The sequence below is a fragment of the Aquila chrysaetos genome, chromosome 17 (genome assembly GCF_900496995.4).
Source record: "Aquila chrysaetos chrysaetos chromosome 17, bAquChr1.4, whole genome shotgun sequence".
Taxonomy (NCBI): Eukaryota; Metazoa; Chordata; class Aves; order Accipitriformes; family Accipitridae; genus Aquila; species Aquila chrysaetos.
In genome coordinates this window covers 11,394,113-11,421,667 of record NC_044020.1, presented here as the reverse complement: position 1 = coordinate 11,421,667, position 27,555 = coordinate 11,394,113, and the positions used below count along the sequence as shown (strand labels likewise).

Genomic DNA, 27,555 nt, shown 5'->3' with positions numbered 1-27,555 from the left:
CAGAATGGAACACAATGCACCTACAACTATCCAAATACCAGCTAATGTGGTGGAAGCTTATAAACTTGAAAAAGTATGGGGTACTCAGAAAACCATGTTTATGAAAAAAGAGGTTTAGGAGCACATTCAGATGTACATAGTCGTAAAATACGATTTAACAAGTTTTCAGAACTATCCAAACGGAAGATTTACAAACTTAAATCTTCAGAACAACGTGTGAATATTCTGCAGTGCTCACCCAACAATTTACGACAGTAACAATATCCAAACAATACAGAATATGAAGTGGTAAGTGCACACATTACATTCTTCTCCCACTTCACCCAGTGCTTGTAAACGTTTGTTGAAAATTATGTCACAACCGGGGCTGGACAGACCGGGGAGGGGTCATGGTGAGTTTGGAATTCCCTCAGGCTAAATTAAGGTGAAACAACACCAAACGATCAGTTAAACATTTTATTTACGGCAGAAGGAGCCTGAACTTGGAAGGCGTAATAGCAGGTGATGTGTTTTCTCAGAACAGGAACTGGCATGAAACTACATCAGTGAACTGTGTGACCCGTGGTAACCATATACATACCAATTCAGGGAAGAAGGCGATCCCTCCTGTTGAGTCACGAGGTTCAGAGCCGAGCCCCTTGCTTTCTAGACTCCTTCTCAGAGAGGAGCCCAGGGGCAGCTGGATCCACTCCTAGTCCCAGAGTTGGTCAATGGTCTTACCTCTAAAGGGATGAGGTGCAGGGATTGTGAAAAAAGGAGAGAGAAGAAGAGAAAAGAGGAAAAGAAGATAAAGATGTCACCAGTCCTGTGTCCAGCATTGGTCCAGCCAGTCTAGAGGTTCAGTTCCGGAGGGTGTACATAGTCTTCTTGCCCCTCCTTCGGGCAGGCACTTGAACTCATTAGGTGCCCTGCACAGTTTGTACCTTCAGAACCTTCAAGAAATGGGTCGGTGGGCTTGATGTTGTTTGGGGAGTAACTTCTCCGTCCCTGCAGGCATAAGCCTTCTTTGACCTCTGGCCATATCTGGTGAACTGCCCCGCTCAGCGTATCAGAGCAGGGAACTGCACCCTCCAGCACGCCCTCCATCAGCTTCTCACCTGCGGTTCATGCAGGGTTCATTGTTAGCCAGAGTTCGTCGTTATGCAGAACTTGCTCCACCACAGTGTTTGAGACATTAACTTGTTCAGTCTCTCACAAATTACTGATTTAACCTGAATCAAAAAATACTCCAGTAGAGTTATGCTAGTAATAAACACATAAGAGAGCAGACTCAAGATAGTGAAGGATTTAACGTGACTTACATTAAACTTTCAAACCGAAAAATACAGCGTTAATTCATTGCAGCATTGTACAGATTTTTAAGCACAAGGTGAGAATATACCACTAAGTTACACATTTAGAAGAGGCTATGGGAGAAGATGGTACATCTACATGCACATTTAAGAACACCGTATAAGCTGCATTTGCCTTCAACATGACAAATCCAAGGTTACATCAGAAAGGGGAAAAAGGACAACTTTGCCAGCGAGGTTAGCATTAGCACAGTCCCACAGATGGAAATTTTTTTAAGTGTCTTTTGCTGTTACAGATGGTGGTGGTCTTCCACCTTTAGCTGCTTTACATTATCTTCATTTACAATTTTCTTTCTGGATGTAGCACTTGAGATGAGAGTCTGGTGACCATCACCGTGCTATGTTACAGTTACATAAGGACCTATGAGCAGCCTGCCCACACCTATGAGGAGGTTGTTGGGATGACAACCAGGCTCTTCCAGCAAGAAAGGGTGTAAGTTACAACAAAGTAAGGTCAAACAGGATAAAAGAAAAATTTTCCACCATTAATACTGTCAAGCAGTGGAACAAGTTGCCTCAAAAAGTTGTAAAGGCTCTGTCATCTTCAGTTTTTCAAGACTTGGCTGGATAAAGCCCTGACTAAGCTGGTCTGTGCTCGGAGCTGGTCTTGCTTTGGGCAGGAAGTTAAGACTAGAAACCTCCTGAGGCCCCCTCCCACTTGAGTTAGCTTACAATTCTACTTACTCTCTTTGTGGCACCCTTCCTGAAACCAGGGCTGGCAGCCTGATCCTTATGCTTTACTTACCTGACACGATTACTGAGCATGTCATTGCTGCTGCCTGATCAGCTAGATGGATCAATATGAAAAACAGCACAAAACAAATTTATTGCCAACTCATGTCCAAGTGTTCAAAGGAACAATGGGTCTGATTGATACCAGGGATTCCACAGGGCGAAAAAATAAACTACTCTTAGCCAAAAAAGGGAATAAACCATGGTCGATTAGGTTCTTAGGCCTCTATCTGGTCCAAGTATTTGCTGCAATTACAGCCTTCAGATGCTAGTTGCTAATGTAGCAAAACCAACTTCTCCTGTTTGCAGGAATAGTTTGTGCTGGTGCAGCTATACCTATAGATGTCACAGGAACACATTCATCACTGGGCTGAGCCATGGTACTGCATGGAACAAGAGTTAGGGATTTAGGTAGGCACTGGCGTTTGAAAATTATGCCTTCAGTTACACTTGAGCAAGTTTTATAAACGGACTTGCTCTTCCATAAACCATATAATCAACAGAAGAACAGAGATTATTGTCAGACATCATAATATCCTTTAATATTACTGGATGCAACATATATTATTATCTTCCATGCAATTTGACCTGATTAGAAGACTGGTTTGTTTCTGCAACACTTAAAATGAGTGTGGCTATGACAAGTGTTAAATTATAAAGTAAACACTCCTTATGGTTGCCTAAACTTATCGGATTCTAAGTGTCATCAGATCCATGTAAGACCACACTAGCTAAACCCTGCTACTTCCAGATGCAGGGTATCAACATAGTGTGCTACCTGCCCTGTATAATGTTAAAATTGCTAGCGTTTTTTAAAGTTTAATGTAGAATTCATAGAAGTCTTACTAGAGGTTATGCTGTTTCAAGAAAGCCAATGAACATGACTTATCATTGTGATGAGACCACTGCTCCATCATGTAATAAACTCATTCTACACTTCTAATTTTTTTTTTCTTTTCCACATACAGCAGAACACATACTCTGCTGAACTCTACCACCCTGAGATTCATGTACTCAGACACTAAATTTGGTCCTATTTGACTCACAGCTATGCTTATGAGGACCAATGTTTTGTTCCCTAAAAGGATTTTCATGCAGGAACATAGGCAAAAGCCAAAGCAAGTAAGTACTTGCCCATATACAAGATTCTTTTAATTGGTCATAGCTACTACTCTGAAATTTGTTAAGTTACAACAATTTCAAAGCAAGTTTATGTTTACATGTTCACAGACTGTACTTCCAGATGTGTAAAAATCCAGGAAGTACTTGATGGTAAATAAAAACAGAAACGTGCAGCATCAGTAACATCAAAAGAAAGGTATCCGTGGTTGTTCTTCCAGACCTAGCAAAAGTACATGGTGAAAGGAGATTGCTTGTTACTACTTAAAATACATTTGCATTGCTGTTAATGTCACCTCCATTCACCAGTTCTGTCTGTTGACTTTTGTCAGATTAAAGTCCCAACTTTACAGACACTTCTGCGTAAGCGTTAATACTATGTTTGGGCTTGGTACTTTTAGTTGCAACTACCCCCTCAGACTACAAACTCATAACACAGACTTACTTAAATTGGGTTTGTATATGTAGCTAAGATGCTAAAAGATGCTAAGTAGTAACCAAATCTGATATTTCAAGGAGGCTGAGCGATGACAGTGTAACATTAATTATAGTTTAACTTTCCTCTTAATGAGGTATGATCAGTGATGCAAAGACAGGCAGGGCTCTAAGTAGAGACAATGGGGAAGCCCAGACTCACAGGCAAGGACTGGAATGATAATGGAGACCTGTGGTGGGAACAAGTAGGGAAGCAATCTGGTGGTACAAAAGTCACCAGCTATTTCTCCAAGGTGCTTGTTTTCTGAAAGAGGTCTTCCATCTGTAAACTTTACACTCATATGTACACAACAGATAATCAGTAAACAGTCCATGTTACTTGCTTGATTTTGTTTGATATGACTAGCTGCTCTAAAACATCTCGGGAACGATCTGCAAAAGAACCAAGCAATTTCTTGTTATTCATTCAGTATATAGGTGGTGTTTAGAAATTAGGTAAACAGCAAAATAGTTCAATTATGTATCTGCATTTATGTTTATCTTGCTATTACAATATCCCACTTCAGATATACCTGTAGTAATTCAAACCCACTTGGTTCTTTCTCCAATCACATAACTGTAAAGCATCGCCAACCAACCAACTGAACTTAAAAACCCAAGACAGATCTTACTCTCTTAAGTTTGGGTTCTTTTCAGGCTGACCAGTCCTACTCCATTCCACTGTTTCTTGAATGGATGCTGTTCTGTACTTTTGGAAAAGAGTAGGGGTTTAAGATGCTAACGTATTTTTCTGAAGTCTTATCATCAACTCTGGGTCTTCATCAACACATTGAGGGAAGGAAAATGGGAAAGAAAAAAAATCCCTCTCTGAAGGTTGCCATGTTTCAAAGCAAAACTCTCGCCTTGCTTTGAAAATCTCAGTGTCTGATTATTGTTTTATCTAGTAAGTTACTATATGTTTGGGATTATTTACAAAGTATAGTGTGCTTTTCCAGAGAGCAAGAAGATGCTGTAAGGAAGTAATTACTCTTCTTACTCCCTGCATGATTTGACCTACCTGTTACCAATGGGCATCCATGGAACAGAAAAATGTGTATCTTTGGACAACAAGTAAGGACTGCTTCCACAGCAACATCAGTCAGATTCACACAGCGTTCCATGTGGATCTCCTGTTATGAAAATAGTAGTAACAAAAGCCTGTCAGAGCACCCACAGTTTTGGAAGCAGAGCTTTCCTTTGCCCAACCATTTTCAGAGATCCCCACCCAGAAGAAATTATGACCTACTACTCCTCTGTGCATTGACCCCTTATGTGGTCCTGTACAGACCATGAAAATATCCTGAGGAAAAATAAGACAGCTTTTCTATGAAGAGTTGAAACTAAAAACATAAACTCAAGTTTTCCCAAAACACATATATCACTCAAGACAACTGAGAAAACTTTTCAGGGAGATTCTACAGTGTTTGAGTCCCATCAGTTTTCCTATGACATGCATTCTCCTAGTAATTTGTTGTCCAGGATAAAAGAACCCAAACTGAATTCTGCAGTTTCCCAAAACAGGCAGGATTCACGAGTCTCTGCTGTATTTCCTAATATCTATCTATATGTCTACATAGTTCCTAAAGGAAGTCTAAGAACTTCTTCCAAGATTAGACTAAAACCTGCTCTCTTCTTCATTTCTGTGCAGTTGTAAAACTAGTACCTGTTGTATGTATGTAAAGGGAACTAGGCCTTAAGCCTCATTGTTTCTAAGACTATTCATAATAGACATATAACTAATGATTAGAGATTGCCTTAGATGTGATTAATAGAATGCAGGTGCTTATAAAACAATATGCATAAGCTGCTTATTTGTCCTATGTGTAGCCCCCACCATGGCTGGCTTAAAACCCAGTCAAGCTGAATCAACAGAAGAAGGATCATACATCTTAGACCTAAGACATGGGAGTAAGTGATTAACCTTAGAGCAAGATAAATTAATAGAATAGCCTGAGTGATTTTCAGAAATTCAAAGGTGATCTTTGATGTGTAAGAAGATAAGTGACTGTGGTGACCAAAGACCTTCTGCCTACGACCACTAACTTCAGAGGAACCGGGACAGGAGAATTGATGAGATAAGATGATGAATGATAACGACATGGGAACTGAGATCAACTGGAAAATTACAAAGACTTTGGACTGGGATAATGCATGGTAAAAAGGTATATAAGACTGAGAAATTTTTGGAAGCTTGCCATTCACTGCGGTGGTGGCCCAGCTCTGAGTTGTTAATAAAGCAAACCTAGAGAAACCCACATTTGAAAATCCTTTAACAATGTGCTAGAGAAAGAATAAATGCAGAATAAATTAACAGATTATTACCAACTTTTTTTTTTCCTCTGAACCGCCTTACATATTAATAAATATAACATACAAGAAGAAATGCAGAAAACAGACTATCAAATCTAATGAAAATAGGATTTGGGAAAATATACTTCAGGGATCTTGGGATAAAAATAAAAAACTCCTATTGTTTTATTGTGAAAGAGTGTCTTTCCAAATGATAAACTCCAAGGATCTTGAAAGAGCACAGAAATGAAAGGGACCTTTTGTAATAAATCCAACTTTGTACAGAATGATGACACAGAAAACAAGAACTGTATTCACAAAAGCAAGATATACAAAAGCTGATATATTTATAGTTTTTAGTTCATTTTACTAAGTGAAATGTGGAATCTGAATGCCTCTAAATGAAGTAAAAAGATTTATAAATCTGCCTGCTAGTTACAGTTTGAGAATTTTAAAGACCCTACTGTTTTCACCGTGTACCTGACATTAGATCACTGTCTATAAACTTGCACTTCGACACGACACGAAACAGAGGTATGAGGATTGTGAGACAGACAAGGAAAAGTTACACTGAAGAAGAGATTGTAGCAAATAATTCCATATTCTCTACTGAATTTCTTTGCCTTACTGCTTGTAAATTAAAAGACTGAACCCATTCTAGCTGTCTATAGTGACAGAACACAACTTTTGTTTTTAAAATTGTCATTCCACAGAAAAACATTAAATTCTGCCTTACTAAAACTGCGCAGACTGCGCCCACCCCTCCACCCCCCCAAAAAACCCCACCCCAAAAACCAAATGCAAAAGCACTTAAATACATGGCTTTTAAGAAAGTGGAAACAAGTACTGAGCATAGGAAAACAAACAAGCAAAATCCATAGTACTATTCAGTCTGGCATGACTGAAATTTCTCACTAGTTCTTCTGAGATCAAAACCCACCACCTCAACATTACTTTCTTGAAGACTTATAGATGAAGCAGGTCTTATGTAAGCTACCTAACTTGTTCTTCCTGTCCCGGTACAGCTTCCACAGGCATCCATGCGCAGCACACACAAAAGAAAACCTGTGCACTTTCAAAGAACTAGTAACGACAGCAACCTGATCAGGAAACACCAAAGGCCACATTTTGTAGCTGGAAATTTTTATTAAAAATAAATGGCACTGCGTTTATATGGCTTGAAGAAAAAGGGCTTACGCACAAGAATATAATTCTCTACAAACTGTGAACAGCAATAATACAGAAGAGGGGAAGATAATACTGACAGAATAATTACAGCAATATTGCCGGAAAATAGTTTAAATCCCACCAGGAAACCTCTAGAAACTTTACAGAACCCCGGTCTACTCAATAGCAAACCCAAAACTTACTACAATAAACCTATGAAAAAACTTGTTATAATATTTGTGTTTTAAGACATGTACTGAAGACTTTTTGAGAGTGACTTAATCCGAATGACCTAATCCAAATCACAGTGATACACGGCTGAGACGGGGAGCCAAAGGAACCTTAGCAGATATAGTAGATATATGGATGTAGATAGGAACTGTTTAATAATTATCTAGCTTGTAATGAAGTTAAAGGAATTTCAATAGAGGTAGACACGGCCCAAGGGGATGAGAGGTGATGTTTAACGTTTGCATTGTTGAGGCTGGCTGGGGCAAGAGATAGTCCCTGATAAGAAGCAGAAGTCGACCCCAAGAACCAGCCAAGACCTGCCTTGTGATTTGGATAAATGCCAAGGAGCGACTGAGTCTGAGCAGGGACAGAAGGTTAAGAGTTCACCGCGAAGAAGACATACAGCCGTCATCTTCACGACCCCCGACGACCACCACAAGGAGGCACTGCGCAGGCGCAGTTGGGAAGAACTTAGGGAAATGACTTCTTGGAACTAATTTTAATATGAAGCGGGATAGGTCATGCCTATGTATAGGCGTATTGTGAAACTCTATGTATATGTAAGACTTGACTGTATAAATTTAAAGTGAGCTGCCGAGTCAGGTGCGCACGACTTTGGTGGGACTACCCCCTGTGCTGCCCAGCGCTGAATGAACATACCTACTTTACAATCTCACTGACTGTGGAGTCTGTTTCCGCACCTCAGTTGATTTACATTTGTAGGCTGGGTATGAGAGGTGCCTTTTGAAGACTACCTGCATAGTCTCAGGGTTGTTTAGAAAATCTGGAATCAATGTTTTGCTACAGCTATAGGTGTAACCAGCTAAAAGACAAAGACATTTTCAAGTCACTGCTAGTATATAAAAAAAAAATCTCTCATTGCTATGGTCTGAAAAATAATAATTTAATCTTGTACCGCAAGACTTAACAAGACTAAAAAGATTGTCCAAAATAGACAAGATCAGCTGGAAAAAAACAAAACCAAATCTAACTGTTCGCCCTCCAAATAATAACAGTTCTATTTTTTGCAGGTTATTAATATGTGAGAGACTGAAAGAGTTAGTCTCAAACATTGTGGTGGGGCAAGTTCTGCTTAAAGACGAACTCTGCATAACAAGGAACCGTGCACACCAAGGAACCACAGGTGAAAAGCAGCCGCTGAGCACCCATCAGCACAGACATAAGAGGAGGGCTAGCCGGAGGGTGGGAAGCTCCCTGTTCTGATAAGCTGTTCTGATACAAAGATCAAACAATGGTCATGTCTGCAGGGAAGGGGAATCTACTCCCCAAACGACCCCCAAGCTCACCCACCCATTTCCCGAAGGTTACGCTTAATGAGCTCGAGTGCCCGCCCAAAGGAGGGGCAAGGAGATGATAAAGGACACAAACTGAAGCCCCAAGCGCCCGTGCCCACCCGAACGGGGCCCCTCGGCTGACTGGACCAACGCTGGACCCAGGACCGGTGAAATCTTTCTGTCTTCCTTTTTCTCTCCCTGTCGTCTTCTCTCTTTCTTCTTCCACAGTCCCTACACCTCATCCCTTTAGACATAAACCACTGACCAACTCTGGGACTAGGAGTGGATCCAGCCGCCCCTGGGCTCCATTCTGAGGAGTCCAGAAAGCGAGGGGCTCTGCTCTGAACCTCCTGACCCAACGGGAGGGATCGCCGTCTTCCCTGAATTGAGGTACATGGTTACCGCGGGTTACACGGTTTACAGAGGTACTTCCATGCCAATTCTGTTGTGAGAAACCACGTCACCTACTGTTATGCCTCCCAAGTTCAGTTTGCTTCTGCCATGAATAAAATGTTTAACTGATCATTTGGTGTCATTTCGCCTTAATTTAGGGAATTCCAAACTCAACATGACTCCCTGGTCTGTCCAGCCCGTGTTGTGACATAATACTGTCAGTTGACCCAGATTTGGTATTTTGTTTAGGGTTGTTTTTTTTATTAAACACTATAAATTTGTTTCCCATCTTAGTTTCCAGATGAATAGCTTGGAATCAGAACCAGCCTTTACAAAAGCAAAAAACCCCACACAGATAAGAAATGTAATATATAGAAAAGTAGATAATTTATGGTAAGAGGTATGGGGTGCCTCTTCTCCATCTTTTTATCACTAAGTGCTTAGAGAATCTATATGCAAAGACAACTTCATTTTCACTGTTGCTTTCATGAGTTAGAGATTCACCTATCCAGAGGTGCTAATTTCTTAAATCCATGAAATTATCCACATTACAAATTCTGCCTCAGTGTTCAACAGAATCAATAACTCCAAAGAAATCAAGGGAAAAAGTTAAGCATTCATTTGCAATTATTATACAGCGCTCTAAACCAACATGAGTTAAAATAATCATATTACATTCAACAGAAGAAAACACATTTTGAAAAGACTGAGGGTCTCAAAAAGCTGGTCTGGGGCACTGCTACAGAGAGACAGAAAATATTCAATTCACAATCAAAATTGGGGCAAGTGTGTATACAAACAAAGGCAAAAGTCAGTCAATAAAAACCATCCCTCAGAAGTAATACTGATAATAATTTAAAAATGCAGGTATTTGCTTTTGTTCATTTCTTTGTTACTAGGTTAAGTAAGTTACCTTTAAATTCTTTGAACAAGTTCCACTCACTAGTGCTACAACGCCATCATCTGTTACCTAGAGAAAAAACCACGTTGTTACTAACAATGGATTAAAGCTCAACACAGCTATTTGGGGGGAAAAAAATTACATTCATTTATTCACTCCCTGCAGTCACTGAATACACTTAACATTACAGTATTTTCTTTCCAACTAAGCTGGTAGAGAAAATTATCCAAGTATGGTTTTTTCAGTCTATTAAACACTGCTGCATTTTACTGCCATGTGATACAGCCTGGCCTTCTACCTGGATGTTTCCAACTGTGTAACTGCTATTTCTGCAGCTTCCTTGTCTCACTTAACAGTGGGTATACTACTACGGTCAGAACATAGCACTTTTAATTTATAGGGTTTAAAGCATTTCTGCTATTCCTAGACCAATTTTTCTCCTGTTTTCAGGATTGCTGGAGATGTTCCTGAAGTTTCTTGGGTTGGGAAAAAAAAAGTAATCATAGCCATCTTTTATCTGCTGTCTTACTTTTACTTATCTTGAAGCAAACCAGTTACATAAGACAAAAATCCCTCAAACAAGCAGTCTTACAGCAGTCATCATATGCTCACACTAAAAGGTTTCTCAAAGTGATTGGCTACAGCCAGCCACGAAGCAATGATTACCTGCAAGAGAGAGGAGAGAGACAAAAGACATTTCTTTCCTTAGAAAGGCAAGAAAGGCCAATTTATTCATTTGCTTCCAGGAAGAAAATTCATTAAACTTCCTCCCCACTTCAAAAGCTAGATTGGTTATCAGATCCGTCACACAGGTTTTTTTCATAGAGTTTATATTAGATGGCAGGAATAGTAGTCATCACATATACACAGTAAGGCTCAGCCAAATTTGACAGCTAGAATCCAGAGGCCACAAGCTTCATTTCTGTTAAAGATTTGATTATTCCCATTGCACAAATTGTCTTACTGCCTTCTGGCCCTCTATTGCAAGTCTACCATACAGAGCTGTAATAGAAAGGGTCAGATCTGTTCAGATCAGTGCAAACAGAGAACAGAGGAACGTCCCAGCATGGATGCACATAAAGACCTGTAAGAATGGCAGGTATTGTCAGTACCTAGCTTAGCAGGTCATGAAGACAACAGCACATTTAGCTCCTCAAGACATCCAGACCAGGAGACAAAGGGCAGTAAATGAATAAATTCTAGTAACTCCCATAGGTGGGACAGAATGTAATCACTGTCAGTTCCTAAAGGGTATAAAACAGCACATTCAAAACCAGTGCATGGTCACCAACCTAAGACCAAGCCGAGTAAAGTGATGAAGATTTGATAACCTGTGTCCCTTATCCTCCATCTCATCAAAACAAACCTGGATCAGACTGCCTGGTTGGTGCATGAACACCAGGAGACCATCTGAAAGCTACTGTCCTGATGCTTGTGAGCATATGGTTATGACAGCGTGAGAGCATGAAACCAGTTTTCTATCAAAGTCCCCTGACTTCCCTGTATGAGCTCACAGCAACCACTGTTACACTATTACTAGTGTTGCAGTATTGTCTCCTACTCTGTTGCGTATCTACGTGCATTGTCCGTAATGCCACATCTGCCCATCCTCATCAAGGGATACACTCATATTGGGGATAAACCACCTGCAGTTAGTACCAAGCCACAAATACGTCAGCTTCTTGGTACAGACCAGTTGTTACCAAACTCTGTATGCATCTCTAGCAAAGGCTTACATAGCCCTGTACCAGCAGTTACGTACATTAGCAACCCAGCTCTGTTCTACATGAGAAGCATCTGCACAGATAAAACTGCTAACCTGCAACACTCCTGCTTTTGCCAAAACATTCTGCAGAGAACTAAACTGTCCCATACCCTACACAGAAAACTGCTACAGTCTGCACAGCCTTTTCAGGCAAGGTTCTTCCCACAATTATTTGCCATACACCGAGTCAATGAACATTAAAGAGGAAATGTACTGTTTAATTAGTGCAGGGATTTGGATTCTTGAGACTGTGTTTCTACCTGTTAATACTGCAGGATTTAGAGCCCCCTAGACGGAGAGTAGTAAGTACAGGGTTTATGTATAAAACCTACCTCCTCAGAATGGTACTATAGGCATAGGGATAAGTAAACATATATTTCTTATGGGGTCTTGGGCCAGTGTAGCAGAGTTCTTCAGGCCAAGCTTCCACTCACACTCTGTGTGCGTACAGGAGACACAGAGCTACAGCTCCTTCTTAGTTCAATCCTTCCCTTGCCTCACCCACCCCATTTCTTGTTATTTAGTACCACTTACATACCTTCTACTTATTGTATTTCATCTCTGCAGTCACCAGATGAGCCTATTTTTAAAATGGCTACATCACCTTGAGGCATTTGGCCCCTTTGTAGTCTAGCTCACATCTGCTTCCTTGCTCCTGCAAGTGAACTGTGCCCTTCTTTGCCTGTTCATTTATGTCCAACGTTCTCACTGTTTTACTCTTTCATACAGCTTTGCCAGTTCCACTTGATATTTTTACTATGCATTCTGGCACTCAAACACAGTATGGTTAGGCCTCGCAATCTCTACAGCATGAGCCATCCATAGTTTCTCTGCTTCATCCTAAACTTATTTCATTTATATCTAGTATATGTTTCCATGTATTTTTAGCCAAATGAAATTCAGAATTCTAGTGTATTGTCACCATATGATTATCAGAAAGGAAAAAAAAAATGTGGAAATGTTTAGTTACTCAAGAAGCTTTAATCTCATTTAAAACATATACAGGGAAACTTAGCTATTTCCTTCCTATAAAAGAAGAAAGACGCAAAGGAATAAAAAAAGTAATGAAATAAGTTTGAAGAAACAGAGTTAAATGATAATTATGAAAATTACAAAAAAAAAAGATTAAAACACTTTTGATGCCCTACTTCTGGAAAAACTGAAAGAAGAATAGAATCTAAAATAAGAACCTGCTACATGTTTTCCAGATCTGGCACTTCCATTATGAATGCTCTGTGCTTGACTCACATTCAACATAATCACTCACCATCACAGTCAACTGAACACTACACTTACTGCAAAAAATCCTTTCCCTCACTTCATTATCTTACTGTAATTATGAAGTATGTTACAGTATTGCTGTTGCAGCTGTCTTCCCCCTTCTCATGCTAAATACTAACTGTTGTTAAATCCTCTTACCTGCCCTTCCTGACATTGTAAATGTCATTCTTTCTGCATTGACTGCATAACATAACTCTGACAAGCCATTCAGAAGGCACAGTCACTCTTGAACTAGAACTAATTATGAAGTGTTCACTTCTAGGGACTTACATTGTTTGACATCCTATATTATTATTACTCAGGTCAGTTTGTCCTAACTGAAAGCAGACAATAATCTGTCCAAGATTCTACTTTTTTAAATGAAATATTTTGGATTACTTTACAACTTGAAGATAATGATTGCACTAAAGAAAGATACTGAAAAAAATCTCCAATATTAGGTATATTCTAATAAAAGTTTATCTTTGGTCCACAATACATGCTGTAATACCAAAATGTTTATTTTTCTGGTTACCAAGATGCAAAGTGTATCTTTCCTTTTCCTTGAGAGGAGGAAACTGGAAGTGAACTGTGGTCCTAAATCTTGTCAAGAGTAGAGCTAAAAAGATCCCCTTTCAATTTTATCATGACAATCTTAAAAAATAAACAAACAAAAGTCAAGCAGCCAATTGCCACCATAGTTACCCGAGTAGATGAAAAGTCCACACTGTGAAGAAATTTGCAGTTTTCTCCTAGTGCCTGCAGAGATGCATCCATGATGCCTGAACAGCTGCCCAAGTTCACTATTTGTAGGAACTGGCAGTTGAGCGCAAGAGCAAGAACTCCACTGTCAGTTATATCGCAGCACCTTTTAAAAGACGCTTCACACAAGTAAGGACAGGATAAGGCCAGTGCTATGACACCTGTCAAAGAAACAGAGCAATTTAAAGAATTATTCATTTTTTAACATAACCACCACGCTGAATCCAATATGCTGTCCCCTGGTCATTGACTGTTCCAACTTTCACCTCATGCGTGGCAGCAGGACTGTACAAGGAAATAATTTTGTGGTTGGTTTCTTTTAATTCAAGGATGAGAAAAAGAAAATTACAATGAACAATGCTAGAATTGATGAAAATTTCTAAATGCTGAATTCCCTTCTGTACTGCAGAGGGATACCAGAGGGATGTTACATACATGAGGTATCACCTCAGTGAGTGCATGAAAAAAAGCAAATGGCTTGAAAGTAGACTGATGATAATGCCAGTTCCCACTGATGGTGCAGTGAGTATCAGGCAAAAAGCAAGGTAAGAGGTCATGTCCGAGGTCAATTCAAGAAATCAAAACAGTAGTTCAGAAGCAGGACAGGAACCAGGTACACCTATGACACAGCTCAGGCCGGGACTGAAGGTCCATGGACAGCTGGTGTAGGTGGGCATGGCAGGTGAGACCAGTCATGGGAATTAGGGTCTGTTGGTGCCCTCAGAGCCCTGACAGTTAGTAATAATCAAAATATTTGCACAGAAGTGTCAGGAGGTAGACAATAAAATAAAAGTACGTGAACTACAGATGCAATTTGTGAAAGGAATTTATTTCAAGGATGATGGAAACATTATGATTACAGCGGTACAGAAAATTGCATCACTTACGGATAGATAGAAATAAAAAGTTGAATGTCATTAAGATATGTTACTATGTAAGAACTTCAAAGAAACATGGATAAAATCGTTCTTGCTTGGGTCAGAATCACTTTGCAAAGAATACAGAAGAGACAGCAGGGGTAGTTGAATTTGACAGAGAAGTACTACTGGATAGTGTATTGAAGGACGCTATATGTTCCACGTACAACCTACAGAGCAAATGTTTCCTAGTAATGTCAGGGCTCAGGTATTTCTGGATGTGGTAGCCAGCAGGTTTCTTAAAGAAAAAAACCCAACAAAACCACACAAATGCCCCCCCCAAACAAACTAACACCCCCCCACACCTGTTACTGAATTAGTAAAAGGTAACACTGTTTTAAAATGGGGTGGTTTGGGGTCCTTTTTTCTGTATGTAATTGAGATGAATGATAAAGAACTGTTCCAGCTTAAACTAATGGCTTCATAACTGATTCTCAGTTTAAAAAGGGCTCAGTTTATAAGTAGTAAAGTTGGATGGACTAGGAACTTGCCAATAAAGAACTAGACTTCCCAGTTTAATTGCAAAGTAATCTGGGATCTCTATCCAAAGAGATGAAAAGTATACCTAAAGAGCTCTAGGCTTAGCTGGTACCTTAAGAACCGTACGAGAAATCAGTGGACAGATGAAGACATGGCGGGAAGACTATTGCAAACTGTATCTTAGGAGTCAAAAACTATAACAATGAGGTGACACTGAAAATAAATAAAATCAATTTTTAAGAGTTTAACCAATTACTTAAGTAAAAAGATAAGTGTATCACTATGCAGTGGTAAGAAAATACAAACCAAGACTTATCTAAAGTACAGTATACATTAGCTCAATACTAAATTAATATTTTGCCTCAATTTTCAGTAAGGATGAGTTAATGATGGAGCAAAGGAGTAAGTATAATTAAAAGACAAAACAAAGCTTGTGGGAAATAAAACTCAGCAAGCTTAATTCTTTTAAGCTAATAGGTCCTGATACAACTTGAAATTGGAGGTTACAAGTAACACCTGAAATCTTGAAGTCCTAAAGCAAGTCAAGCCTTTTAAGTCAGAGAAGATGCTACAAGCTTACTTGATAACAAATACATTTAATTAAAAAAGGGGAAAAAAGTAATTTAGGAAATCACAAGCCTGAAACTTCAGCCCCAGTGGTACTGGTAAGGCTCTGGAACAAGTTTTGAGGAAGGAATAATTAAGGTGAAGTGGAAAATACAGTCAAATGTAGCATAGTTTTACCAGAAACCTAGCATGAGAATAACCTGATAGGTCCTTTCATAAGATAATCAGTGCTCTAGGCCTATAATTTACACCACTGAAGTGACTTTTAATTAGTATTGGTGTGGCATTGGGGATTTTTTTTAAGCAATATTTACCCTATATATTTTTTGCAATTTATTCCAATCTAACAAGAAAAATAAACCAGAAATAAGATCCCAGTTATCTGTGCACAGATAACATACCTTCTGAAGTGATTCCCAATCTGTTTTCTTTGCAAGAATTTAAGTTGATTTTTTTCAGTTGCTTGCAGTTATAAAGCTGCAATAATGCATTATCTGAAATATCACAGTCTCGAAGGTCTAGAGACTCTACAGCAGGGTGCAATACCTGTAATGAAAACCTACCATTTCAGTCAAACTCTGCTATGTCATAGAACATGCATATTTTTATCTAAAATACTTGTAATGTTAGACATCACATAGAACTTCTAAAAATATTCACTAGAGGATGGGGTTACCAGTCCTAGGAACTAAAAACTCTAAAGAAAATACGGTGTATTTGCCACAACAGTTCATCTCCTACAGCACGAACATTCAGTTTCTGTGATCACATCTAGAGTAGGAGCACATCAACAATACTATTTAAACAGTGGAAGTACTATTTTGATGGTACAGTTGCTAACACTAGTGCTTCTGCCAGCACAGATATGTTTACCAAGGATAATACCCTCAAACTAGCACAACTTTGATGGCAGAAATCTGAAGTGTAAAAAAAATACTGTGATCAAAACTTAAATCCACTCAACAGGTAAGGGTAATATTTGAAAGATGTTTTGTCCCAGAGTATTTTTCTCACCTACACACACTCTTTTTCACATAAACAAGCAATCTCATTATCATACCACAAGGAGTTACCAAATCCTCATTAAATAGGCTCTTTCACTCCCACAAGACCATAGGTTACAGTTTTTGTGAAATCTTCCCCAGGAGGACATTTATGAAATTTAGACCCAAAGCAATGGAAAGCCTCAGATTTTAATAACAATAACCATGTATCTTACCTCTAATTAAGTTTTCAAGGATTCTCACTACTTTTTAATAAATACTGTTTATAGCCCCCTCTTGTGCAAACAATCTATACCTTTGCTGAGCTGTCCTTCAGACCAATAGGCAAGCATTAGATCAGGTTTTCACATTACCTTATATTACTTCCTCCAGCTTGTCATTCCCTTCCTTAACTCACAAGGATAAAAGCATATGGTAAATCTCCATACACAAGGAAACATAACAGCATAGCTGACAGGCTTGTTAAAGGCCTACTCCTTTCTCACACTCACCATTCTAACAGGTACAATAAAGATATTACCAGCAATACTGTTTTTCTGTTTTGCAAATATAGAAGATGCTAAAATCTTTACTGAGAAAGTCAAATAAGCCTTTTGAAAAAAAGTAAAAACTTCTAGTAGATTATACCTGCAACCCTTCTGCAAAATGAATGGCAGACCTCAGACAACTTTGACAGCTTTTTCTCCCCAAATGTTAAAATCCTCAAATATGTCTCTTTATGCCACAAAACCACCAACATATCCCACAATACACTTGTGAGTAGTTTTCACAAGAAAACATTCAGCTCTTATTTCAGTCATATTTCTGAATTCCTGTCTAAGGAAGTAAACCAGCCAAACCCAGAGATGACGTGCTTAAAGCCAAAGTCACCATCAATGTTTTTTCAGGATGCTTTCCTTGACTGTTGGCTTTCTTTCACAATTCCAAATTGCCTAGGACACAACAAAAGTGAGCAAACTGCCGGTTTTGAAGCCACATGGGAAATCTTATGAGAAAAAGAACCATTAGATGCAAGGAAGTCTAAATGAGAAGCAACAATAGTATCAGAATACCGCCTATATAAAGTACCTAGAGTATTAAGCTTCCCTAGGTCATGATTCTTCACACACTCAGGTATTACTTAGAGGTTTGCTTTCTACTGTTATTCACAGATTCATAGTCACTGAATGCATATACTAAAATCTAATCTGTCTCAAAGAAGATGGAATTTTAGACAGAGTAAAGATTGTTTGGATGCAGAGTACAGGACATTAAAGTATAGACTTATATCCTGCGGACACATGCTGATTGGCTTTATAGATCTTTATGGTAAAAGTGAATTGGAATAAGGAGCTTAGCATGCGTGTCATGGAAGGTTGCTCCAAGAAAAAAGCAGAGTAAGGGGAAAAAAACCAAACATGGTAACACAAATCTGGGCAAGAACAGGGAGGTAAGAAACAAAATAGAAGTTTATACATAAGTGCAGGTTAACAGAATTTCAACTGGAAGAAATTTAACTTTAAGCAAAATGCTTAAAACACCACCAAAGAAAGGACATGCATAAAAGCAAATGAGATAGCATAGCCTGGAAAATTCCAAGAGAATAGGTCTAGCCTGTAGTGTCAGCAGTACAGCAATACTGTGGAGACTATGAAAGAAAAAGGTAGGACGGAAGCAATGGCAAAGAATAAACATTCCTTATCCACATGGAAGACTAAGTGAGACGTTGCAAATGTGTCACATGTAGAATACTTTGGTTATACATGATGTGAGCAAGGAATAGTAAGAAGAGCTAAACAACATATGCCATTTTTACTATGCTGAGCAACAAGAATATCTGCAAGATGAAAGAACAGGAAAACTGGGGAGCGAAATGGTATGGAGAAACAGTATGAATTCAGAATCCAAGACATGGCTAGCATTTTTTTAAAAATGCAAGTGAGATAGACCTGGAAACTGTTAGCAAAGAAAGCTAAGGTATAACATGCCCAAGAAAAGCAATGACAGCTAAGGATAGAATTGCAGGAAAATGCAGGAAAAAAGGAAAAACACATGAGAAAAAGAACCAGAACAGAATATCCCAGTGTCAGATGGAAAACAGGCTCCAAGAGAAAGCACTGATCAACTGCTGAATGAAGACAAAGACAGATGAGATTTTACAAAGAGACAGAAGAAAAGATTGGAACTTAAACCCTCTAGTTTGTTTCCAGACTAAAGATATACTAATAGGTTTTGTGCATTTGTACACACACAATCATATGGTTTTAATTACATACATCTCTTAGGATGCTTAGAAAGGATTACTTACTGAAAAGATAGCCTAAACCGAATTTTGTCAACTCAAATTTTCCAAAATAAGATAAATTAATAAGACTCTGAATTTTACTCAAAGACTTATTTTGTACAATCAAAAAGTAGTGCATACTAAAGATAATTTTTTTTGTTCATAAGTCTTCCACAGTACTTCTGATTCTGCCTCTAGTCTTGGCTTCACTATTCTGACTCTGAGAAACTGATACCATTTGCCTCTTCCAAGTTACACATCAAAGCAGGAATGAACAGGGAGTCATTCATTTTCTGTTTCACCAAGGCCAACCTTTAGCTTTCCTCAATTCTCATGCCTCCCTTTGAGGCTAAACAAGGTAACAGTACAGTAGATAGATACCAAAATAGATGTGCCCCTGAATTTAGAGCTAAAGAAAAGTCATTAACTGGTTTCATTTTGAAACACTGACACACATCAGTGAGCAAAAGGCATGAGAGAATTTGACCTATCAATTTCTAGCCCTAGCATCATTGTATTTCAAAGAATCAAGATTTAAATAAATTATATGGATATCATGTGCATAATATTAATAGATGATAACAGAAATCTAACAAGTTCCTGAAATCTTTTCATTACTAAATTATGCACTAGCTTCTTGAAACCATACTACATTCAGGAACAGAGACTGGTTTGCAATAGAGGCTAGTTTCCTGTACTGAAAGGGATAATATATGTCAGCTGATTACACAGAAGTCAATTATCACTGAAGAGAGAATGTTTTTAATTTACTTGTCACTACAAACATAATCATATTGCTACTAACACAGGACTATTGACATTATGATGTTTAAGAAAAAAACTGTAAAGACATGGACAGAGTAAGCAGGCCTGAATTTATCTGTTGTCTCACGTAAACAGTTTTAATTTAGTTCATCCTTGTGTATTAAGTATCACAGACAGAATAGTTTTGAATGGGTTCTTACCTCACTGATATTTGAATCAGTTATTTGCCCTTGCCTACTCATTAATGTAATCAGTTTATCCTTTATGTTGGGTGGCAATGACTTAATATCCGCAGCATATCTGGAAAGGTTCTTTGTCAAACACTGAAGGCATCTGAAATAAAGGAAAGTTACAGTACAGTCAAAAATAGGTGTCGTGGTTTAACACCAGCCAGCAACTAAGCACCACGCAGCCGCTCACTCACTCCCCCCCACCCAGTGGGATGAGGAAGAAAATCGGGAAAAGAAGCAAAACCCGTGGGTTGAGATAAGAACGGTTTAATAGAACAGAAAAGAAGAAACTAATAATGATAATGATAACACTAATAAAATGACAACAGCAATAATGAAAAGATTGGAATGTACAAATGATGTGCAGTGCAATTGCTCACCACCCGCCGACCGATACCCAGCTAGTCCCTGAGCTGCAATTCCGCCCCCCCACACTCCCCAGTTCCTATACTAGATGGGACATCCCATGGTATGGAATACCCTGTTGGCCACTTTGGGTCAGCTGCCCTGGCTGTGTCCTGTGCCAACTTCTTGTGCCCCTCCAGCTTTCTCGCTGGCTGCGCATGAGAAGCTGAAAAAAATCTTGACATTAGTCTAAACACTACTTAGCAACAACTGAAAACATCAGTGTTATCAACATTCTTCACATACTGAACTCAAAACAGCACTGTACCAGCTACTAGGAAGACAGTTAACTCTATCCCAGCTGAAACTAGGACAATAGGCATTACATTATTAGTGCTAGAACAATCAAACCATAAGATGTCATTTTCTGCATCCAGCTATGCTGCCTGCAAGCCTTATCAGTTCCAGCTGTTCCATGCTACCACCAATTCAGTCGTTACCCTTTTGGGTCAATCTGCTGATCCTTCTGTGCAAGTGTTCCCCAATCAACTGTAGGCAAAAATTAACCTCATTCACTGCAATCATGAACCAGCTCACAAAATGAGTTTGCTGGAAGTACATTCATGAGCTCTAAGAAAAGCGTTTTTCACCAGCTAACCCTCCACTCGGTAAGCAGTAAAATCTTTAGTTGGGACAGCTAGTTCCAGAGAAGAGACACCTCTCTTTCACCTCAGGTAAAAACATCAAGGAGATATTTTCAGATGTAGTATTTTGTTCACTGTCTAGTTTGTAGTACTCTTTTAATACAAATTGTGCTGCATAACCCTGTGCACAACCCTTTTAACTCTGTGCTTAAAACTAGATCTGATCACAAAGGATTGTCACTTGAGGCAGAAATTTTTCTGTCTTAGTGAGGTCCAGGAAATCTCAGATCAACAAGCTTGTGGTCCTACAAAATAGATTAGGCAAATAAAATAACAAGTGGACACGTAGACAATATAATATATAGGACAAAGTGAATCCACTTGAATTTTTACAAGGTATTCAAAAAGCCTCATCAGCAATGGTTCTTCAAGAAATTAAGCTGCCCTGGGATGAGAATGAAGGTTCTCACACAGCTGGTTGAAATCCTATCACAATCAGAAACATTTGATTGGTTTGACTCAGTATAGGCATTCCTTTTTAAATAGCAGTATTTTAGGCCTCCTTCCCCTTGCATGTTTATTCATAAGAACAATTTATCAGCCTGAAGGAAACAGCCTGATTATCATACACACGGGCTAGAGATTCTGAACTAACAATAATGCCAACATATACTGCATTGTCTATACATCATAAACACCCTGCTCTCCGAGCACCTTTTGTATTAGGGTCAAAATTGTTTCCCCGTTCTAAGCAATCCGTTCCCTTGGCTAGATACTGAAACTTGACTTACACAAAGTTTCTATCATGAGATACTGCTGAATGAAAAATTGCAAACAAATCTCAAAGACACACAGGCCTTAAGTATTCATCTGAAAAGGAAGGACTAAGCAGAAATAAATATGAATAGGCCTACTAGAATCACAGAATACTGGGTGATGCTTTAAGACAGGATTTGAAATCCTAGGATTTTTTCTGTGAGAATGCAAGAAAAAGGGATCATTTCAGTCAGAATATGTTAAGAGACTCCAGATGGAACAGAGCTTTTTGGGAGAAAACATTAAGAACTTCACTTAAGCAAAATAAACAAAGAGATCAATATTATCCAGATATATGTGGAATAGTACCCAGGTGGAACACTTGAAATAATGCTTTTCGAGATCAAATATACAGAAGAGTATTCGCCTATGCAATACTGAGTACTATAGAGGGACACAAATCATGCAATCCTATTTTTTTGAAGATTCCTAAGGCACTTTAATATCTCATAGGATACATAAAATGTTAGTGTTCCAACCTCTGCAACTTTAAATTACAATCACAGGCTTACTGAAACACCAGAGGAAACTTGGGGAAGAGTTTATGAATAGCTTCTAAGCATCCTGAGCATAGTGACCTTCAGAGCAATCACCAATCGTTAATATGGTAAAAGACAACTGCTGGTCCTTAAGGAAGAAATTGCAACTCTCTGAAGTGAGATTTTATTATCACTACAGCAAAACTAGATGGGACTAGGATTACACTACAGCAAAACTAAAATGGAGGGAAGTGAAATGGGGGAGGAAGGGTAACTCCTCACTGTCCCCCTCTTGCTTAGGAACCTAACAGGAGTCCACATAAGTGATGGAGTTCTTTGAATTGGAGGTTCTATTATCTGTTGATCATGGCTACCTGAATAGATGCCCTAGGCCAACTTTTCTTTTTAAATCCTATCCAAAATTTTGAAAGAAAATATTACTGTCCTACAAAACATTTTGCTTTTGTAGAATCAACATTTTTCCATTAACTCACCCTACTAGTAAACTCAGAGCAGCTACTGTAATTGCACAGTAACTCTCTACTGTAGTTGGCCTCTATACTTTTATGTGATCTGGATACACACAGCAATAACTAAGACTGGTAAGTAAAGACTATAATGCATTCACCTGGCAGACAGATTTTGTCCCAGCCTAACTTAACGAAAGAAACCACAAATCCTGTTTTTCATGGACAGGGAAAACTGAGTAGTGCTTTACTCCTGTAATGACCTGATAAAAGACCATTCCTTCTTCCAAACCCCCCAACTGCTTTTTCCCTGCTCCACATTATCAGACTTGTTACACCAGCTGTTTGTAGTTCAGAGTTGTCTATAAAGTGTCAAATGGCATACTCACTTGTCCAAATGTGTCAGGAGGTGCAGAACAGAAAAGGCCTATATGATCTTTAACCTTAAGCTTTATGACAGGGTTAAGGCCTTGTAAGAGGAGAAATGTGTATATTTCCAATACATAAAACAGAAATTAGATCTTTATGACTAATTATTCTACAAATAGTCTAACTTACATCAAGGTGTAGCTTATACTAAGTTATGTCACATGAAATATAATAGCAGAACAGATATTAGAAGCAGGACACATCAGAAGAAGAAAGGAACCAGAAGAACAGATACTACAATTGGTTTAATGGCAAATAACAAAATAGATACATCTTCCTGCATTCTTTAGGGATGGATAATTCATATTCATAGTAAGACCACAAAAGGAAGCTCTGTTTTGAAACTGCTGCTCTACTTCTGTCCTCAGTTTTTGTTCATGCAGATGTACCCATCTGCAAATGTTATGATGCCTTTGTAAGACACTGACAAGTTAGGTAATGCATTAGTCTGCAATAGGCTGGCCCCCTGTTAATGATATCTGTTACACAGGAGCTATCTATCAATGACGCATGGAATAATCAAACCTATGCAATACCTAACTACATACTCTTGTGAAGACTTACATGTGCAGCACACTTCTTTATCATGTAGTGACAATCTCAGCACACTTCTTTATCATGCAGTGACAATCTTAATTAAAACACCTTTAAATCTGATGTTTTATTTGTGGTGTTCCAAGAGTCTCATGTTTGATGGTAGAAACACTCTTGGTTCTGAGCTCGTGTCTGGGCATGAACAAGTCAGCTTAAAATACCTGCCAGGGCTCTGAGAGATTTGTAACAGCAGCCTCCTAAAAGTATGACAGCTAAAGCTGTTATCTGCCCCAGCTGCCTCTTCACCTCTCCAGCAAGCATCGTTGCTACCAGGCATCCACTCTATTTGGCAGGCCCTGCAACTCCTACACTGTCAGTTTTCAACCAAGCATAATTATGTAAACCAACTACAAATTTGGCGTACCTCAGTATGCTGGCCTTAAAAACTGCATCAGCTAGGAGTGCAAGTGTAAGTTGGTCATTTCTCATCTTGGGAACAGTAACTTCAGGAAACAGAAGCTAATATAAGACATAACTTGAGCAAAAAAAAAAAGAAAAAAGAACGTTTCTAAATATTTCCAATATGATGCTCTTGCGCATGTGACCTCTGGAGTACTAAGTTCTCTTTTGGGGCAGAGGGCAAAGGCCAACAAGCAGCAGACAAGCAGCAGACACACCTTAATAAATGCACTTTCTGTTAGGTCTGGAGATCTTAAAAATAATTTCCTTATCAAAAGGACTAGTCCACACACTAATAGATTTGTTTCAGCTTTTAGTTTCTGCTGTAAGATCTACTAGTTAAACAATAAGCCTAAGGGTTAGCATAGGTAAGAAGCTTAAAGTACAGTCTGGCATAAATAGATGGCCACCACCTGACTGGCAGAAGACAAGAAACAATACACTAAAATTACACACATTTGTTTAAAAGTTGTATAATTATTAGTTTCAAGTATTAGTCATACTGGTATAATTATATTGTTATATTATATAGAAAATCACTGCACCAGTACTAATAAAGTAGTGTAAAAAGATTAATAACCAATCAAAAGTAGAAATTGTTTATGGTATCAAGTGCTACAGTACATGTAAAGAGCAATTACTAGGTCTAAGATCTAAGGTTAATCATGAGAACATAAGCAGGTAGCGTAATATGCATCTTAAATATCATTTTAACAGGTTAATCATGCACAACAAAAAAAGTATGGGTACTGCAAAATGAGAAGTTATTAGCAAGACAGAACCCTTGTAATTAATTTCTATTAGCAGTCCAGCTGTCATTACACACCACTCTAACCAAATGTAAAGTCCAAACAGAGGTTGAAAAGGCTAGTTCCATGCCCCCCTTGTCTCCCCAAGCACTTTTTACTGCACCTTCCTCATGCAGATTCTGAAATTCACAGCTGCAGCGTGGCATCTGATCTGAATGAAAATTCCCTTGACTAAACTGTGAGGTCACAGAAATAATACTGCCAAAACAAGTAGCTGAGGGCAGGGGGCGGCAGCAGCCTAGAGTTAAGCCAAATTAGCTTTAGCATATAGCCACAACTCTGTAGTCTCTGCAGACAACGTTTTTGCAACAGAACCTTGTCTGGCACCAGAATGCCACCAAATCACAGCAAAATAAACTCATACAAATTAAAAACTCTAGGGAGGTCAAAATATTAAGGCTCTATAATCTGAAGCATAGCACAGATTTAAGCAATGAAAGAAGCAAGATTTCCAGTGTGGAAGCACATTAAAAAAACAACACTAAAGCTAGCACAGTGTAACAAGAGCACCTGTAGCAGGTCACTGCAAAAGACACTGCAATGAGGAGACAGCAATTTAAAGCAGAATCTGGGCAGAGTTTAACCACAGGCCTTGCTTGCAGAGACCTGTATGTCAGCATGAGTGACCATTACATAACCTGAGCACACACCAGGATTGCCTTTAACTTGTTCCCCTGGAGATGTGTAGGAATGCAGTGTTTTCACTGTACCTCAGTGACTGCTGGGTGAACTTGGTTGACTGACTGTAACGGAGAAGCCCGTACATGGTTCCGACTCAGTATACATAAAAGTAGATTACACCACCCACATTCTTTGTCTTGTCTTGAGATTAAACAGCATATCTACATGTAACTTTCCTTTACTTGACTGCAGAAATGAAGAATAATTGTTTACTTCTAAAAAAAAAAAATCTTATCAAAGCTCTAAAGACCACGAGTGTGAACCTCACCACAGACGGGATCTGTAGAGCATGCTGATCAATGTGAAGGGGCTTGTCTCATGATGTTATAGCCAGGGTCCTCAGTATCAGAAGTGACTTAAGATTGCTATCACATTTTCTACTACTACTATTCTTTATGCAATAAACCAGTTAACTAGCCTTGAGAGCCCACACCTTTCCTACTGAGATCCCAAATGAACCAGAACCTCCTGGGTGCAAAACAGCACCCTACCTTTGGCTAGGGTAGTCAAACAGACTTTCTGGGCCTTTGGGGGGCCTGTGTCCACCTACCATGAGACTGTTCCTGCTTCTATGAAGGATCTCTATTGAGTCATGTGAATGGGCAAGCAGTCCTTTGTCATACAAGGGCACACACTTCAGTTACATGCCAAATAGATATTTATCGTATGACACCTACATTTTGGCCACTGGGTGAATGAACTTTTCTGGTTTTTCATCCTGAAGGAGGCAGATTGTCACTGTATACTGTAGTACTTAAAATCAGTTGTATCTAAAAAATTAATATGAACTTAAGATTAATTTTTTTCTCTTGAAGACACTAAGTGGCTAATGCAGCCATGCTTGAATAGGGACCTGCAAATCTAGACCAATTACTTAGCTAAAATTTGCAGAAAATATTCCAAAAGCAATGCAGATACACGGAAATCAATGTGAGCTATGCCAAATCTTCTAGTTAACATTTAACTGTCTCTTGCCACAGAATTTTAAATTTAGCTTGAGAGAAGAGCTTATTAAGATTAATCGCATTCTTTTCAAAAAGGTGGTTGATATTCTCAGAGTATATGACTGATCTGCAGTTTAAATGATCATTTAAATTATAAATGTTTTCACTGTTATTGTACTTTATAGGAAACATTAAAACTTATTGGCTACACCATGGCAACTATAATCTTATCTTCAGTGCTTTAAAAGAAGAATAAAAGTCTAAGACTAACTGTATTGTTTACTAGCTATTTTCATCTGTCCACTCAAGTATTTTATCCCTATGCTGTCTCTAACTCCCTCCTAAGCACAAAGGAATGTAATATAATGAAAAACTCAAAGCAAAACACCATTCAGTGGATTCACTGGGGCCAGGTGAAGCCAGGGATCATCACCCATCCCTCCACGTCCAGGCCTGTCAGGGATCATCCTGTTATCTACCTGCCAAACCCCATCAGCCCCCCCAGACCCTGCCACCTGTCCTGTAACTCCTCCCAAACCGTCACCTCTGCCAAACCCTGTCACCTACCCTGCCACCACTACCAAACGCTGTCACCCACTCTACCACCCCCACCAAAGCCCTGCCAAACCCTGTCCCCTGCCCTGTCACCTTGGCCAAACCCTTCCTCCGGGCTTCCCCATAGGAGGGTCCCGAGGGTTGCCTCGCTGGCGCTGCGTTTACTCGAGGCCGCGGCCCCGCTGTAAGGCCAGCTGTCTGACCCGCCCGGCCGCCCCTGAACCCCCCGGACTTCCCGGAGGGAAAGGGGGCCGCCGGCCACGGGGGGAGGGTGTCGGGGCGGCACTCACAGGTCCAGGAGGAGCTGGACTTCCTCGCCGGCACGGTCCCAACCGCCGCTCAGGCGGCTCATGGCGGCGGCGGAGAGCGGGGAACGCGGCGCCGCCCCGACCCAACGGCTCCGGAGTACGGTGCCAAAATGGCGGCG

At 39.4% G+C, this 27,555-nt stretch overlaps 1 protein-coding gene across 8 annotated transcripts; it reads right to left on the bottom strand.

Moving 5' to 3' along the window:
• Positions 1 to 442: 442 nt before the first annotated feature.
• On the bottom strand, positions 443 to 27,555 carry AMN1 (antagonist of mitotic exit network 1 homolog). Of its 8 annotated transcripts, XM_030040427.2 has the most exons (9): positions 27,419 to 27,469; positions 26,307 to 26,399; positions 24,105 to 24,215; positions 19,937 to 20,069; positions 16,106 to 16,250; positions 13,684 to 13,901; positions 9,966 to 10,022; positions 4,696 to 4,807; positions 443 to 4,070 (listed from the first exon to the last, which is right to left on the bottom strand). In XM_030040427.2, the coding sequence occupies exons 3-9, from the start codon at positions 24,167 to 24,169 to the stop codon at positions 3,997 to 3,999; spliced, it is 804 nt and encodes a 267-aa protein (XP_029896287.1). In that variant the 5' UTR covers positions 24,170 to 24,215; positions 26,307 to 26,399; positions 27,419 to 27,469; the 3' UTR covers positions 443 to 3,996. The 8 variants fall into 8 exon arrangements, with proteins under 8 accessions (XP_029896287.1, XP_029896293.1, XP_029896288.1 ...); XM_030040433.1 differs by lacking the exons at positions 24,105 to 24,215; positions 26,307 to 26,399 and adding an exon at positions 21,337 to 21,441 and having other exon boundaries at positions 27,419 to 27,519; XM_030040428.2 differs by lacking the exon at positions 26,307 to 26,399 and having other exon boundaries at positions 27,419 to 27,490.

Coding starts and splice junctions, on each gene's coding strand:
- AMN1 (XM_030040428.2), bottom strand. CDS start 24,169: ATGAGAAATGACCAACTTACACTTGCACTCCTAGCTGATGCAGTTTTT. Junction 16,251..19,936: donor CTGATTCAAATATCAGTGAG/GTAAGAACCCAT, acceptor TTTTCATTACAG/GTATTGCACCCTGCTGTAGA. Junction 4,071..4,695: donor TGGATGCCCATTGGTAACAG/GTAGGTCAAATC, acceptor GTTCTTTTGCAG/ATCGTTCCCGAGATGTTTTA.